Source organism: Bidens hawaiensis, unplaced genomic scaffold, assembly GCF_021521415.1.
Source record: "Bidens hawaiensis isolate Kalapana, Puna unplaced genomic scaffold, B.hawaiensis_p1.1 tig00009085_1, whole genome shotgun sequence".
NCBI lineage: Eukaryota > Viridiplantae > Streptophyta > Magnoliopsida > Asterales > Asteraceae > Bidens > Bidens hawaiensis.
In genome coordinates, this window is record NW_027491667.1 from 859,882 (window position 1) to 877,115 (window position 17,234).

A 17,234-nucleotide genomic window follows, 5' to 3' on the forward strand; every position below is an offset into this window, starting at 1 on the left:
TAAGGTCCTAAAAATGTAATATAAGATGTTTGTAAACTTAAAATTTTCAAAAAAATCATTTGGTATAGAACCCACTCAACTCTCTAAAATTAACATGTAAGGTAACAAGATGCTAACTCAAGTAGAAAATATTGCCTGTTTCGGAACTCAAAATGCACACATACATATTAATAAAATATGTCCCATTTGCAAGCAAAAGGGAAAGTTAACATGCAAATAAAATTAATGTATTAAACATGAGAATCAAGTAGAGTAATATATATACAAGTGTAACTACATCATAGATGTAATTACACTTGTATATACAATTACTCTACTTGATTCTCACGTTTAGCACGTTAATTTCATTTGTGTTTGATCTAAACCCTACAAGAAGCAAATATACCAAAAGCAATGCTTACTTCCATTTGGCAATAACACAAAAAACTACCATACGTGAAGTCGTAAAGATGTACAAATTATCCAAAAGTAATCGATGATTATTTCCATCAGTACTAAACTAATAACAAACATCGAACTACCAAATTGTCTTAACATAATCAAAGAACCAAGAACTACCAATCATCTTATCTTTTTCAGATGTCCATCCTCACCAACTTATTGTACAAAATGCGGTCATCCCTCCCGGTATTGCTTTCCAACAATGCACTTTGAACAATATCCTAACACAAACATTAAAAGTCAGTATTTATAACTTCATAAACTTTATATTGGGTTAATAATATTTCTAACCTTAACATCTCTATGAGACAAGAATTTCCCCAAATTATGGATGATCAACCGCATGTCTTCAACCTAAAATGAAATGAACTTTAGATACTAACATAAACTTAAACTTAAACTTAAACTTCAATTATTATTAAACAAGAACTCGACTTACCCTTATGTGACCAACTCGATTTCGGTCAAAAAACCTGAAAGCCTGTTTATGAATCAAACAAAAAACTTTATATTAAGAGTTAAAAGAAAACAACGATAAAATTGCAAAATATGATATGAAGAGAACATGCCTGCAAAAGCTCCTTGTCAATATTCTCTTTCTTTTTTATTTCCTCCTTTTTATCTTTTTCTTTTTCCTTTTCGGTTTCCTCCGCATCTACTAACTTAATACTCGGATTTACGGTTTCTTTAGCTTTCGACTTGTCTTCGGTTTTTGTATTTTCAGTGTCATCAATCATATCTTCATCTTCTTCGGGATCTTCTTCAGGATCTTCATCCATATCTTCATCACCTTCGGTTTTGATATCTTCTCCCTTCTCAGTAGCATTAGTTTCCACATCAGCATTAGTTTTCTCATCCTCTGTTTGTTCGTCTTGTGTTTCCGCTTTAGAATCATTAGTTTTTACACGCTTAGCTGGCGTGTTCGCCTTTTCCTTTTCGGAAGCTTCTTCTAACGGCCTCTTCTTTAGGTATCTTTTAGCCACATATTTAATCCTTAATTTCTAAATAAAAAAAATGACACCAAAAATAAGATAAAACAAGAACATGACAGAGACTGCATAAAGAAATGATGAGGTGTCGTTGATTTAAACCAACCTGGAGAAATGTTAATATCCGAGAACCCATTTGATACTGAAGCATTTCATAAAATGTTTCAGCAAATAACGATAGCTGTCATGGAAAAAAATTGAAGAAAATGTAAGTGGGCTTGTAGAAGAACCGAGCGAACAGGGTTTTCTTGTTTGTGCTCGTTCGTTAAGAAAAAGAACATGTTAATGTTCGTTAACAATATAAACAAACGGTTCACGAACGTGACTAAACATAAATGAACGAACATAAGAGTATTAAAACCAGTTAAAAGTAATGTGAAAAAACACAGTGATGGGCCTAAAAAATAATTAAAACCAGACTTAGTTGAAACTGGCCAAAAAATGTAAAATGAATAATATGTAAACGAACGAACTTAAACAAGCATAAATGAATATGATAAACAAAGTTCACGAACATAAATCAACGAACAAGACATGCATTCATGTTCGTTCATTTGACTGAATGAACAAAATGTTTTGTTCATGTTTGTTCAGTTGTTAAATAAATGTTCGTTCATTAACATAATTAAATAATTTATTTGGGTCTATAAAAAAAAAAGATTACCTCAAATGTTGATTCTTCAATATCGTTATCATCATAACCCAAAAGGGAATCAAGTGAAAGTGACAACGAACGCAGCTGTCATAGAGAATGACAATATAATGATTAAGTACACGCTAGTAACACAATATGATTAAAAACAACATTTTATAAAAAATAAATAAAAAAATAAAAGGTTACGCACCTTAGAATTTTTGTTCCCTTTGGTTTGAAGAATAAACCCAGGATGCCGAGGAATCTCCTCTAATTTCTTATCTTTGACCCTTGACTCGGTTTTATCATCTTTTTCTTTTTTCACCTTCTCCTCTTTGGATTTTTCAACGTCTTTTAACTTCTCGTTATTTCCATTATTAACTTTAGCTTTATTCTCATCTGTTACATTATCAGTTTCTTTTTTGTTATCCTCTTTGCTCGACTCAGTGACCACATTTGATGCCTTTGACTTTGAAGTTGATTCGTTGACTTCCGGTTTGACCTCACTTTCCTGGTTGACTAATGTTGCACTTTGTTCTTCACTTTTAGTGTTGGCATTCTTAGCTACTACTTTACGCTTCACAACTTTTTTTATTACTTTCTTTTTAACAATTTTCTTCCCGCTCACACCACCTGCACTCTTAACTGGTGCCACCTCATCTTCTTCCTTAACAGTGACATCTTTGGGATTATTATCAAGCGGTGCCACCTCAGATTGTGTCCCTTCATCTTCGTTCTTAACAGTGGCCTCGTCAGGGTTATTTTCGGAAATATCTTGCTCTTTAACCGGTGTCGACTCAGATTGTGTGCCTTTGCCTTTGACTGCTTTCTTAACGGTTTTCTTAACAGGGACCTTTTTCGTAACTTTCTTTCTTGTAAAAGTCTTCACATCAGGAGATGGATTATCAGTTGACTTTTCTTGACCAGCAGCCTCAGTGGTTGTCTCTTCCACTGTTTTAGGATCTAATGTTTCACTTGGTTCGGTTGTGTTTTCGGGTTTATTATTTTTTTCAGCAACTTTCTTTTTTACAACTTTTCTTATTATTTTCTTTTTTCCACTACCAGTCTTTGTGACAGCAGCAACATCTTCTACTTTCTTCTCGGTTTCCGTGTTACCTTTGACTCCCTCATTTCCCGGCTTCTTAGCTTTTGCCTTTGCCTTTTCATTGACTTTTGACACCGATCCAGAAGCTTTCTTTTTTACTGGTGCCGTATCCTTCTTCACATCTTCGGTTTTCTCAGGTTCCGTCTCTGAGCAAAATCGATATAAAAACTCAATTTTCAACAATTACATAAAAGTAGGCCTACAAACAAACCCCATTCTGCGCGAAGTTCGTTTATAATAAACAAACAAGAACAAAGAAAGTTGTTCGTTTACGTTTGTGGACGTTCTTATCAACCACACTCATTTTCTTCATTCAGGTACATTTTTCATGTTTGTTAATCTTTGCCCACTTATGTGTGTTTATGTCCAACACGAACACATTCATTTTTTTAACAAACAAACATGAACAAGAATATGCGTTCGCTTAAATGTTCGTGTTCGTTCAGTTCGTTTACAGGCCTACATAAAACCAAAAAATATCCATATTTTACCTTTTATGCCTTCCTTTTTTTCTCGAGAAACCTATGCAAAAAAAATAGAAAAATTTTAGTTGGTTCGGTTCTTTATTTTTATATTTTACTTTTAACTGCAAGTAAAATAGGAAACCGTGTACCTCTCGTTTAAGACGTTCTCGCTCTGCAACAGCTTTCTTGTGGGCCAGCCATTGATCCCTCCAAGCATCTAGTGAAGGTAAACAATTTGATAAATCAGGAAGATAGAGAACCGTAACCTCTTTATGGCTAAAAAGCCCATCTTTTCCAACTCGGTCATAATGAATCTGCAGATAAAAACAAATTAGAAATTAGAGAAATGTGCACAAATGGTCCCTGTGGTTTGATCATATTGTAAGTTCGGTCCCCAGACTTAAAAAATTGAAAACTTACCCTCACATGAATGGCACTAAGTTTGGACTAGGTTACATGGGATTAACTAACTGGGATTAACGGTGGGGACTAAGCATGCAACCCTCTCACAAATGTTTGGACTAGGTTAATCTTTAAAAACTAGAAACCAAACTTGCAATACGGTCAAACCATATGGACCATTTGTGCAATTTTTTCTATAAGTTATCAATGAACTTAATTAATTGGATTACCTCAAGAAAAGGATTCCAGCGTTGGCAGTTGTTTAAATCGAGTCCTGTGATGTCTTTGGCATGCCTACACAACATAAATTGATTATTTAATAATAAAATATAAAAGAGCTTGTAAGTGTAATATTTAATGTGTGTAAACGAACCTGATGGCCGTATGAACGAGAGTTGACTTATCAACTGAAGGGTCATTGCCATCAGAAGGTTCCCACAAGCCTCCAATTGCAATTAATGCATTCCCATTTTTAAGACAAGCAAACCGAAGCATATTGCAAAAATGGGGAATTCGGTCGTCATAATCTCGATCGGATGATAGCTCCTCAAAAGCATTTTGGCTAAGCCCACTCATCAATATCACCTGAATCAATTAAACAAAGATATCAAATATGAAACAACATTACAATGCATGCGAGATAACAAAAGATTCACCTTTGCATTCCACTTAATACTTCCACTCTCTGATTTTAGAGAATTATCGACCACGGTTACAGTTGATGCCTCTTTATTCTGAGGTTCATCGTCAACTTGAACAAAATCATGCTCAAAACTGTTTTTATCATAACAACAATTGGTTAACGTTTAACTGTAACATCCAAACTTGTGAAACACAGATGCAAAAAGAACAGAACAAAGGTCATACCTAACAGGGACAGTCAAAGGAACTTTAACGTCATCCTTTGACCAATTGACAATCACCTGCAACAATTTAGCATTTGAGTTGTTGTCAAATAGCCAAATAGGAAGAACAATTAGTAACTGATCCAGACGCGTGACATACCTTGGAACATTCCGGAGAAGTAAACAGCCTAGGATATCTCTTATCAATTGACAGATAATCCCTCTCTACATCTACTAAACTGGACGAATAAACCTGCAAATATTGCACTTAAAATCGTCAAATGTCTTCATAATTTCAAACCATTCACAAATAAGCCACATGTGTGTCACTTAAACGAAGATAATTCAAAATGCAGTAGCCCGTAAATTCACTCCAAACAACCTTAAATCACCATCAAGATTCCATGAGATTCAAAAATGAAAAGAAGGGGTTCTGGTGACAAATGAGCAACGAAAAGTCAACAAAGGGGTTTGAGTGTTTGACTAGTTAAGTTATAGCTATGTAACAGAAACGGAATAGGTTCTAACTCAACAGAACAGAAAGATTGAAGTGGACAAAAAAAGGATGGGAACTAATAATCATGGCCCGTATGTGCCTTTTGTTACCTTGCAAACATAATCTCTTCGTTTCTCTTTGACGGGTGAACGACGCCTTCACGATAACAGAATACAAAGTTAGCGTTTATTCACGAAGGCTGCATAACATAACTTTAAGAAACAAAATCCACCTATGTGGTGAATCCCGACGGTCCCTAGAAACTTTTGGTGGGGTTCGTTCACGCCTATCCCTTTCACGTAGACGTTCACGTTCCCGCTCTCGTTCTCGCTTTCGTTGCCTTTCCCGTTCTCGTTCCCTTTCACGTTCACGTTCTCGTTCGCGTTCACGTACAATCTCCCGACGACGTTCTTCATCTCTTCGGTCAAGTTCTCGGGCACGTGCCATGTAATCAGGTTCAGCGGTTGAACCATGAAGACCTTTCCGTGAACCGTAATCCCTACCAGGTGGCAGGCTAACACCATAACCGGGATTAACAGAGGTATGAGCATAGACAAGATCATCCACACGTTGGGCAGGGGCCGAGGCCGGGGTCGGGGCAGCCCCTAATATTGATGGAGCATGGTGTGCACGATGTGATAGACCGGTTATCATTGATAAAGTGCTGGGATCAGGATCGATTCTTGAACCGTAAGGCAGAAGTTCTTGACCCGCGTGACGAACATTAGCCGCCGCTGCAACCCTTGCTGCTAAATAATCAGCTTGTCTGCCAGAAATGTTTTATTGCTACTTAGTGGTTTGAAATATCAAATTATTAATAGCTTTCTTCAATGGTACTGTTTTAGAAAGCGGTTATTCATGCAGAGAGAGTAAAGAAGTATGACATCAGCACTACATACGTCTCATTCATTCATAAGTAGAGGCTTAGAGGTGGCAAAATAGATGGGGGGCAAGTTGAGTAATGGTCGATTTTGTATACGAATCAAAACACGCCTTTTTTTTTATAAAAAAAAAAGAAACCTTTTATTAATAAATAGTGTGTTAAATATGATTACAAGAATTATATTAGGTTGAGCAATTGGCCCAAACGGGTGTATAGGTTGATTCGGGTAGATTTGAGATGCTTTTTTTCTAATAAAAAATAAAAACTTCTATTAAAAACAAGTGTTGAATAATGATAAGCTTTTTGAATAAAATGATCTGGGTGGAGGTTTTGTGCATTACAAATACACTTTGAGCTACTTTTGGACCTACTTGACACGTTTCTTTTCTAACTAGCATTTTACTAATGTTACCAGTATTTTAAGATTATTACCTAACTAACCATTAATAAGTAGATGGTTTGAAATTGTTACCTAGAACTCCCTTCAACAGAAGTAGATTGAAGTGATTGAGCCTGTAGCAATTCTTTCCGGAGTGCTGACGCAGCATCCAGACGATCATATATGTCCCCCTATTTCAAAATTTAATAGACAGAAAACCATAAATATCACAGAGAGCAAAAAAAAATAACAAAAGTTTCCATATTACTGATAGGCCAAACATAATAATGTACATTTATTAATTTGGTAGATGATAAACTGTGACCGCCTATATAAGAATTATGATTAAAAAAAACCTGATGTTGATGATGACCATAAGCAACTGAATCAGCAAACCGGGCAGTAGGGTCGTTTTGTGAATCATGAGCAGAATATGCACGCGAAAGCTCACTCTTTTGACCGTATTTTTGACTAACCATAGAATACTCGCCAGTTGGTTCTTGCACGGTCGGAACATAAGCGGTTCGACCTTCCAAACCAGATGGTCCAGGTCCTTTAGCACTTGCACCAGGAGTCTGCACAAGTAAATATTAAGTTTACAAGCGATTAAGTTTGTTAAATCAAAGGCAATAGTTTTACTGTCCGGTAAGGGATATTAGGGTTTAATGTAATAAGTAAGCTGGTTCATAACAAAACGATACTGTAACTAGATATTATCAAACGTTTATTCCATGTTTTTAAGTATTAAACAACGTATAACTCGAGAATAATAAAAAAAAACCTAAGTAGTTAATGCGGAAAAATATTGGATATCGTCGAGGACTGATATTTGAGATATCGGTTATCGTGGTGAGATATCGGTGGTATATCAGTAACTTTAATATCATGCAGAATTTATATATATAACACTTTAACACTAACAATTCAGTATGTACTCATACTAGTAACAAATTATCCTTTTGCAACTTGCAAAGCACTATCAATTGTAGCAAGTAGGGACTGATTAAGACTCAAAACACTGATATCGGGAATATCGGTGAAAAATCGGTCAATATCGTCAATATTATCAGTAGCGGATATTCTGAGCGATATTTTGACTGATATTTCACATGAGCACCGATAACCGAGACTGACTGCATAGAAAAATACATAACTTAAGTTTTCACAAATTTCCTGAATAGCATTTCAAGGTTAACACACCTTTACTTCTCAAATACACGAGGTTCCATTCGGAGTTAACATTTGTAGAAAGTGTTTATCTTTAAATTTGTTCACCCCCTTTATCAAAAAAGTAAAAATCTATAATGAGACGCAAAAACATTGGGACAGAAAACATAAAGATAAACGTTTTCTACAATTGATACCTGCAAATAGATCCATTGTGTGTTTAAGAAATAAAGGATGGTAAAACATAAAAAACTATTTAGAGAGTTGCGAACACTTAGACTAGTTATGTATTTTTACTAGTACTCTTGACTTACATGTTGTCTACTACTTTAAAACATGAAACAAATGTTTGTTAATTCCAAGATATAATATCGCTTTGTTATGAGCCTATTTGCTTAATCAAATTATCCTGAATATCATATCATAAGCTGACTGACCTGTAGAGCACTGCTGAGTGCCATTGCACCATACACAGCACTATATTGACCACCATAATGAGCTCCAGCAGATGGATGACTTGCTAACATGGCTGCTTGCCGTGCTGACATCTGATTGGCCCCACCATCAGACCCCAACTTCAAATCAAAGTGAAATCAGTTACACATTTCACAAAATAAATGCTTTTAGGCATTGCTACACTTACAATTCTATGTTTTCTTGATGAATTCGTTCACATTTTGCGGTAACCGCATAAGTGCCATTCAATTCATCTTTATAAAAACTCACATAGTCACATTATCTTCATAGCAAATTAACAATGAGACATACTGAATCCTTGTAGACAGTACATAAATATTAACCCAATGTTCTATACAGTTCAAATGATGGATTGCATTCAAAACTTCACATTTCAAGCAAGATAACACAAGCGGTATTTTCCACAATTCCACTAAGTCATGCCTTTTTACAGTAGCATAACATGAATATAAGACAAATATTGAAATGCTGATCCATCTTTTAAAACTTAACTGGCAACTAATGAAGACCATAAATAACATAAATAACCTTGTTTATATCTCAGACCAATCAGCAAAGTAATACTTTCAACCATTTTAGCAAAACAATAGTATAAATCACCTAATAGCTGTTCTGTAATCACTTCTATCTTAAGCTCCTACCGGATCATGAAATCGACTTTCTTTACTTTTCATGTTACGTAGACGATGAGGATTGCAAAATTAGGTCAAATAGCAAGCTCAACAAGACTATATTCAGCTACAACTATAGTTATTGTTATGATCATTATCTTAACAATATTCTGATTATCGTAAAGAATATTATTGAGCTTTAAGAATACTGTTAAATTGATTAACTTTACTATCTTCAGTTTCATGCCCTAGAAACCAAATCTATTCAAAACAAAATAACTACACATAAAGTCAAACTTTATATAAATTTCTTACATTTTGACCATAAGCAGGTTGACCAGAGTAAGCCTGTTGCTGCTGCCCATGGGTATTATTCCCTCTTAATGGATACATCCTGCAAAAACCAAAAATTTAAAAAAAAAAATTGTTTCAATTTAATTCATATATATTCTTTCACACTAAACTAAAAGGCAAACGGGCAGCAAGCGGCACCGCTAGCCCGTTTTGGATTTAAAAATCGAGTCTTTTATAAACTATATTATTATTGCATAACCCGTTGAACCCGGTTAAGTAGCTCCACAACCCATCATTTAAACAAGTCCAATCGTAAATTCAAACAATTGAATCACCAATTCATCAAAAACAAACCAAATTTCACGATTTTCAATCTAAATCATGAAAAAATTAACTTTCAAATCAAACCCAAATCAAGAAACCCTAAATTCAACGTTACAAGGCAAAATCTGGGAAATTAAGAGATGGGTAGTGAGAATTACGTTACGAATTGTGTACGCCGATGATGAAGTAGGCTTTTAACGGTGACCCACGAGCGTAATTTGACGGTGGTTGTGAATTGAGAAATTGGTGTTTGTGGTGTTTAATGTGAAGAGTGTGGTAATTGATTTGGGGGTAGTTTGGAGCCCTACCCGAATAAACGGGTGGTCTATTATTATTGGCCCGGATAACTTTGGGCCTGGTTGTTGTGTTCGAATCGTGATATGGTGAACATAGAATCTGTTTAGTTACTAGTTTGGTTACTTTGGTCTAGAGATGCATAAACCGGGTATTTTCAGAAACCGGTTTTGGATATGGCCAACAAAATTCAAAACCAATTGCGGGTATAATCGGGTTTTTAACCAGGTTTTTTTCGGATTTCGGGTTGGGTAGGGTCGGGTTTTGACCGGGCATTGGTGGAACCGGTTTCAGCGAATCCGGGTCAGTTACGGGTACAGTTCCAGGGAGAAACCCAAAGTCCGGTCCATATCCACAGACAGAGTATGGTCGGGTCCGGTTCCGGATAGAATCCGTCAGATCGAATCCGAAACCGATTTTTTATGCACCTCTGCTTTGGTACTTTGGTTGTCAAAATGCAAGTGTTTTGGTTGATTTTTATATTTTATGGTTTTGAATTTTAATTAGTTTTTTGGTTGTTCAAAATGTAAGTGTTTTGGTTGATTTTTATTTTTTATGGTTTTGAATTTTAATTAGTTTTTCTCTTTCAAGATTATAATTTTTATTTTAGTTTTTCAAGAAAAAAAATAGTAAATTTTGTTTTAAAGCTATAACTTTTTCTGATATGTTAAAAATAATTTTTTTATTTAAAACTATAACTTTTTTTCTATTCAGTTTTTTCAAAATTAAATTTTTCATTCAAATATAAGTTTTACACATCTAAAACTACATATTCAACTTTGAGAATAACATGCATCAAGTGAGCGTAGATTTCTAGACATGGTATGTACTATGCAATGTCGTAAAAATAGGTTTACAAGGTCAAGTACTCGATACAAGGTATGTCATCGAGGGGAGTTTCTTTAACTCCGCCTAGTTACTAAGAATCGATCAAATATGGTCAATCTCAACCAGAATCACATTTAGTCGTGAATTTGAGCCGATTTTGACTTAAAAAATAAAACATAATTCACATTTTTATAATATTAAATAATAAATATCATTTTTTTAATTAATGATTAGCAATTCTTAAAATAATTTATTATTTAAAAATGTATTTTTCTTATTTATATTGATATTCACATATTTTGTTATAAATATGAGTAAACTAATGATATTCTACATATATATTATCCAAAAGTTAATTTTCTTTATATTTACCATGTCCGAGTACTATTCGAGTACTCCCCAAGTACTCCGAGCACACCTAACTTCCCAATCAACTGCCTAGGGTCCGTCTAACGACTTTTGCAACCTTGGTACTATGTATAATGTATATGTTTTATAATCATGTTGCACATTGATGTTTATAATAAGTCACAATGTCATAATATTAGGGATCATATGCTTCTTTTGAAATAAGTCATTAATATTGGCTACCATGTATGCAACTTTAAAATAAGTATAAGTAAAAAAGGCATTATGTGGCACAACTACAAGACATCAAATAATCTTCAACATTTTAAGCAGGGATTTTATTTTGTTTGAACAACAATTTTTTACACCTAAATAGCACATAACGTTGCACTTGCAAGAACTGAAACTCACACCACTTTTGTAGGGGACAAGCATGTGACCTTCGTCATTTTCGGTTTAACTTGTATTTGTTTTTTGTATCTAAAACCCGACCCGTTTTGGTATTTCGGATCTTTCGTTATTAATAAAATATTGGGTTTTATGTTCGTTTATGTTACTCAATTGTTGGATCAAGAAATTATCTCTTTCGGTACGTTAAAACACTTTTTTTTTGCTAAAAACGAGTTAAAACAAACTTAAGGGACTAATATTGTCAAATAACAAAAGCATGTAACTCTTGAAAGAAACATTATAGTCAACCCTTCACTCTTTCCCTATATAAATAAGACCAATGCATCACATTTGGGTTTGCTCATTCACCTAAAACGCTCCCCAATCTAGATCTAAGTATTCTTTCTTCAAACTCTTGATAGTTTGACTTTTCAAGGTCAAACTACTTCTAATCTTTGTTTATAACTAATTCTTGTTAATTAAAGCTTGTTATTATAGCTTTTTTAAAACATACTCCTCTTGTTTCTTTGGCTTTCCCTTCTGCGGTCATGTCTGTTTAGGTGTATTACTAGGCAAGGCTTCATGGAGGACTATTATAGTCCTTGTTAACACTTTAAATTTTGTTTAAGCTTATTATTAATGTGTTTAGTTCTATTTATTTAGTTTCCAAATCATTTTAATGAGTTCTATGGTAATGAGTATGTGGCAACCATCCTCGGTTTCATTCCGATTCAAGAGCCGAACCAAAACCGAACTTTTGTTTAAATACTTTATTGTTAACATATTGTATGAAAGACTTGAGTATTATCAATTCTAAGTTTATTTTAATAAGTTCTATTGTATTGGGGATGTGGTAACCATCGTCGGTCTTATTCCGAGTCAAGGACCGAACCAAGACCGAACTCTCGTTTAAATGCTTTATATTTAAAATGATTTATTAATATGTTACATGTAAGATTTGTGTATTATAATTTCTAAGTTCCTTTTGATAAGTTCTATGGTATTGGTGATGTGCGAAAATATATATATAAATAAAACACAAGTCGCAACTAAGCTTTAAAAACCAAACAATCTATCCTAGTTCACACAAACGGCAAGTGTACCGATCGCGTATAGCACAGATAAGGAAAGTCCGGATATCGAACTCGAAGACACGTGAAAACGTTTATAATTACTAAACTCTAACCAAGACTCACCAAAATATTATTTAAAGGATTTTTTAAATATTTAAAATTGATTAAACTACTTAACTTAATTAAATAAAAACTTTTAACAAAACTTTGAAAACTTTGACTGCAGTGATAAAAACGTCTACCTAGGAATGAATCATGTTGATAGAAATAACAAGACAACGGATTGAAAATATTCAATACACCGGTTATAAAAGATGACACAACTAAAACTTGTTTAAGAAAGTCAAATTATGTAACACCCCGCAACCGCAGCGGAAACGTAAACGGGATGCGACAGACACCTCTGATATCAACCACATTGTTTATAAAGAAAACTGAATGCATTAATATACTTCAAATTACATTATCTTGTATTTCATTACCGTCTAGGTGATACACACATCATACAATACGATACATAATTCTATTTATTATAATGTATCCTAATATTCCGTACGCAAATCTTACACACATCAAGCACTTATCACGTAAGCAATCACTTCATCTTAGTTGTACCTGAAAAGCATGTGAGAAAACGGGTCAACTACGAATAATTGGTGAGTTTCACTATTTGAGTAAACCATGATTAAACCATATCAAAATATAATATTATCTGGGGACACTGTTAACCCAGTACTATACTCATTCCGGGGGCAATGTTAACCCAGAATTACGATGTAATTATGCTGAGCCCACAAGTGAAACCTCTGACTATCACACACAACCCCCGTGGTATATCCCCCGCCCACGGGCCCGTGGCATATCCCCCGCCCACGGAACTGCCCCAAACCGCTATGTCTAACATTACATAGCAAAATAAATAACAACAAAATAGACATGTGCAACTGGCTGGGAAACATCAGCAAATCCATGCCGGACCAGTTGGGTTTGTCAAACCAATAGTACTATCCACACTCTACCGGCTTTCAGTTAATCACTCGTGTTCCGGGGCCTTAGAATGTTAGCAACTCAGACAATTACCATCTTAGTACATTTCCATACGATTCCCGTACAATAAAATATATATAAATCCACGCAAATCCATGCGTTCAGTATGTACTTAAACATTTCAGTAAAAACATGCTTCCGCCCCGAGAAAATATTCGAAAACAGTTCAGAAAAAGGGGCTCGTGAAACTCACCTTAGCACATGCAAGCAGGTAACAACAATCATTATCAATTAACACGTCCAATCTGTAATATGATCCCTACGATCGTTACTATACACTCATTATTAATATAACTTTAACCAAGTTAACCGGTACATCTGGGGACACTGTTAACCCAGTACTGTACCCGTTCTGGGGGCAAAGTTAACCCAGAAACACTTCTCCTGACTCAGATTGTGATGTCGTTTAGAGTTCAACAGTCAAATTTTCTACTAGCTTGTTTTCCCCGTTTTGCGTGCCTAGCACGGTTACCCGTTTTTATGTTTCAAAAATGAGTTTGGTCACACACGACCCGAAAATAGTGGTTGACTGATAATTTAGTTTAAGTTGTGAAATTTGAGCTCGGTTTAGACGCCCCGTATGGCCGCGGGACCCGTTTCCGTCTTTAGCGTACCGGAAACTGTTAAATAGGTTAAAATACCCAAATCACCAGAATTATTTTCGGATGATTCATTTATACTTGTTCAACTCTATTATATGAAAATAGTTTATTTTTAGGGTTTTTATACACCAGTCAGTTCGTTTAGACGAACTTTACCGGTTTATGCGTTTTAGACTTTAAAAGTTTGTTTTTATCTTCTTTTTAGCACAAATAATTATCCGTTTAATCTCGGATCTTGAAATTTTGCACAAATCACTTTTTGACAGTGGGGAATTTTATAAAAATATTTCCAGAATTAATTTCTATATTTAAAATTTATTTATCTATTTTTAAACACCATTTAAACACTAAATATGTCGTAAATACCAAACGATCTTAGAAAAATCCCAAATTTCTCCTGGATGTCCCCTGCCATCCACATAGTCCCCTGTAATTTTTCTAGAACCAAAATCTTCTTTTACATGCCATTTTCACTAAAACCGAGCTAGAAAACCCTAGAACTCGTTTAACCGAAAAGCCTACTTAGACTTCTCCAACAGACCTCAAATGTTTTTTGGGACTTATACATGATATAAAAAGCTTATCTGCAATTTTCCAGAATTTTTCATGATATTTAACTATTTTTCACCATTTTTGGCCAAAACCGAGCATTAAATTCACCAAATATTCATCCTTTATCCAAAAATTACCAAACATTCACAGAACTCATATTTTCATGTGTTTAACACCTCTGTAAAATTTCATGACCTAACTCTAAACCATCAACAATCTGTCCACAATTCCAAAACCGAACATAAACCGAAAATACCTTTCGTTTTCCGCCACTACAAGCTACAAACTCGTCTTTCCGCCTTATCTACCACAAAATACAGAACCTACAACCAACATACCACAATACCAAGCAAGTTACACTCACGATCAAGCCTCTTACACTATAGTTTCGGTTATTGCTTTAAAAACAAAGATTTAACCGTAAAAATCCGTTTTTGGTCCGTTTAACTCCTTTCTTGGACCAAGATCCCTTGTATAACCCGTATACATCACTTGATCATGCAAGAATCGGTTTTCATCTTTGAAACCTCATTTTCTTGCAAATAAACTCAAGAAACGAAGATGGAAACGTATATAACCCGATCATTACCTTGTTTTCTTGCTAAAAACTCTCGGTTTTTAGTTGATCTTGTGGAGAGGATTTGAATAACTTGGATATGTTTGTTGTAAAAAAGAAATGAAATGGGGTTTGTGGGGGTGGTGGTCCGATCGGTTAAGGGGAGAGGTGGGGTGGGACCCACTTCTCCATTCTTGGCCACTCATTTGGATTCTCAAAATTCGGATAATGTTTTGGATAATCTGGTTCAGTTCGTTTTCGGTTAAATGTCTAATTCGGCTTAAAACGAGGTTAAAATGGTCGTTTTTCGGCTTAAAAATGAAATTTATATAAAACCGATTTAAAAACTTTAAAAACTTAAACCATGACATTTATTGACTTAAAACATCATATTATTAATTATTGTGCATCTTTTTCGGCTTGATCGATCGTCTCTTGCTCGGTTTGGTATTAAAGGTTTCGTTTAATGTACCGACGTACCATTAAATCGAAATTCTTTTTCTGTGCCGTACTTTACTTATCCCGAAGCATTAATGCTTCGTAACATCACTAAATATTATAGATATCGTCTATAATTGAACCCTCGATTCGTTCGGGTTTCAATAATTATCGACCGATTAATCTCATATTCAATGCGGTGAATTATATATTCACGTACAATCAATACAGTGAACCATTTATTCTCGTATAATTACTATGGTAACTCATGTACCCGACATTAAATATGACGTAACTATTGTCTACCGGTTAGGGTATACCGGGTTTCGTCGGAATCGTTACAAATTACCTCTCAGTCTCTCTAACAATCTCTAACTTATTTTAGTTGATTTTAAAGAATAAACCGGAAAACAATTATTAACGTGTTCAAATGACGACTCACCTCTCGGTCTCACCGACACACTAACCTAATGGAAACGAATACTACGCAACCAAGGATAGAGGAACAATTTAACTTAACCCAAATTAAACCAACTAATTGCACATAAACACTCAAACTTGACAAGACAAAAACCCGCTCTCGCGCGGTCCTAATTCTAACAAGTAAAAGCTACGAGACAATATTACTTCTTATCACCTCTCGGTCTCAAAGAAGGTGTATTTTAACTGATTTTAGATGATTATATTGCCCACTTATCCCTACGGTTGTACTTCCCGCAAATAAACCCAAAACACCAAGTAAAGAGTTTAACAAGCAATCAATTAATCAAAACCGATTCAATTAACTAATGCAAAAGGATTATAAGTAATAACAAATAAAACACAGCCATCACACACAATCTAATTTATGGTTTAGTTAAACTTTACATCAATAATTTAAGTCTTGAACATCAACAATCCATTAAAAAAGTCAAAACCACTCAACAATCATCTATCCTAGGTAGAACAAGCAAGATTAGCTACTCATTGATTTTGGACAGCCATGTATACTCAAGAAAAACATCATAAACATCATCATAAACATAATCAAACTCATTCAAGATCCAAACAATATCAATCACAAGACAACCAATCAATCAATGCAAAACAATTCAAAGTAAAAGACCAAATCAACAAAGTTAGGGTTCTTGAACAATAATTAAAGTTTATGGATGTTTTACTATGAAGTATGGCTGATATTTATGATTGTTTGAAGCCCCTAGCTGCTGCCCCAAGGTCACTCTTCCCTCTCCAGCCGTCCAAAACACCTCAGCCGCCAACAGCTTTCTCTTTTTCTTCTTTCTTTCTTGCGGCTGCAATTTCCGATCGGACTTAGGGTTAGGAGTTAGGTTTTTTGTGTATTTAGGGATTATGTGATTAATGGCTGATTACCCTTGTTATTAATTAAATATAATATTATAAAAAGCTTTTAAGAAGTGGGCTTGGGTCGGGCCTTGTCTTGTAAGTTTGAAAGTTGCACAATTAGGCCCCTAAACTCTTCAATTTAACTCTTTTTTCCACCAAACTTCACAACCTACAAGTAAACAATTATATTTGTAAAATCAAGCATAAACAAACCATAAAACTTAATAATTACACTAAAAAACAATTAAAAC

The 17,234-nt window shown here is 34.7% G+C and overlaps 1 protein-coding gene across 1 annotated transcript; it reads right to left on the bottom strand.

Moving 5' to 3' along the window:
• Positions 1 to 554: 554 nt before the first annotated feature.
• LOC143531151 (protein SHORT ROOT IN SALT MEDIUM 1-like) lies at positions 555 to 9,881 on the bottom strand. Its single transcript, XM_077026513.1, has 21 exons — positions 9,670 to 9,881; positions 9,209 to 9,287; positions 8,243 to 8,380; positions 6,995 to 7,213; positions 6,732 to 6,829; positions 5,609 to 6,142; positions 5,487 to 5,532; positions 5,041 to 5,133; positions 4,903 to 4,958; positions 4,692 to 4,809; positions 4,409 to 4,620; positions 4,266 to 4,329; positions 3,783 to 3,947; positions 3,661 to 3,691; positions 2,276 to 3,315; positions 2,095 to 2,169; positions 1,537 to 1,611; positions 1,011 to 1,442; positions 881 to 922; positions 733 to 795; positions 555 to 662 (listed from the first exon to the last, which is right to left on the bottom strand). The coding sequence occupies exons 2-21, from the start codon at positions 9,284 to 9,286 to the stop codon at positions 576 to 578; spliced, it is 3,666 nt and encodes a 1,221-aa protein (XP_076882628.1). The 5' UTR covers position 9,287; positions 9,670 to 9,881; the 3' UTR covers positions 555 to 575.
• Positions 9,882 to 17,234: the final 7,353 nt, after the last annotated feature.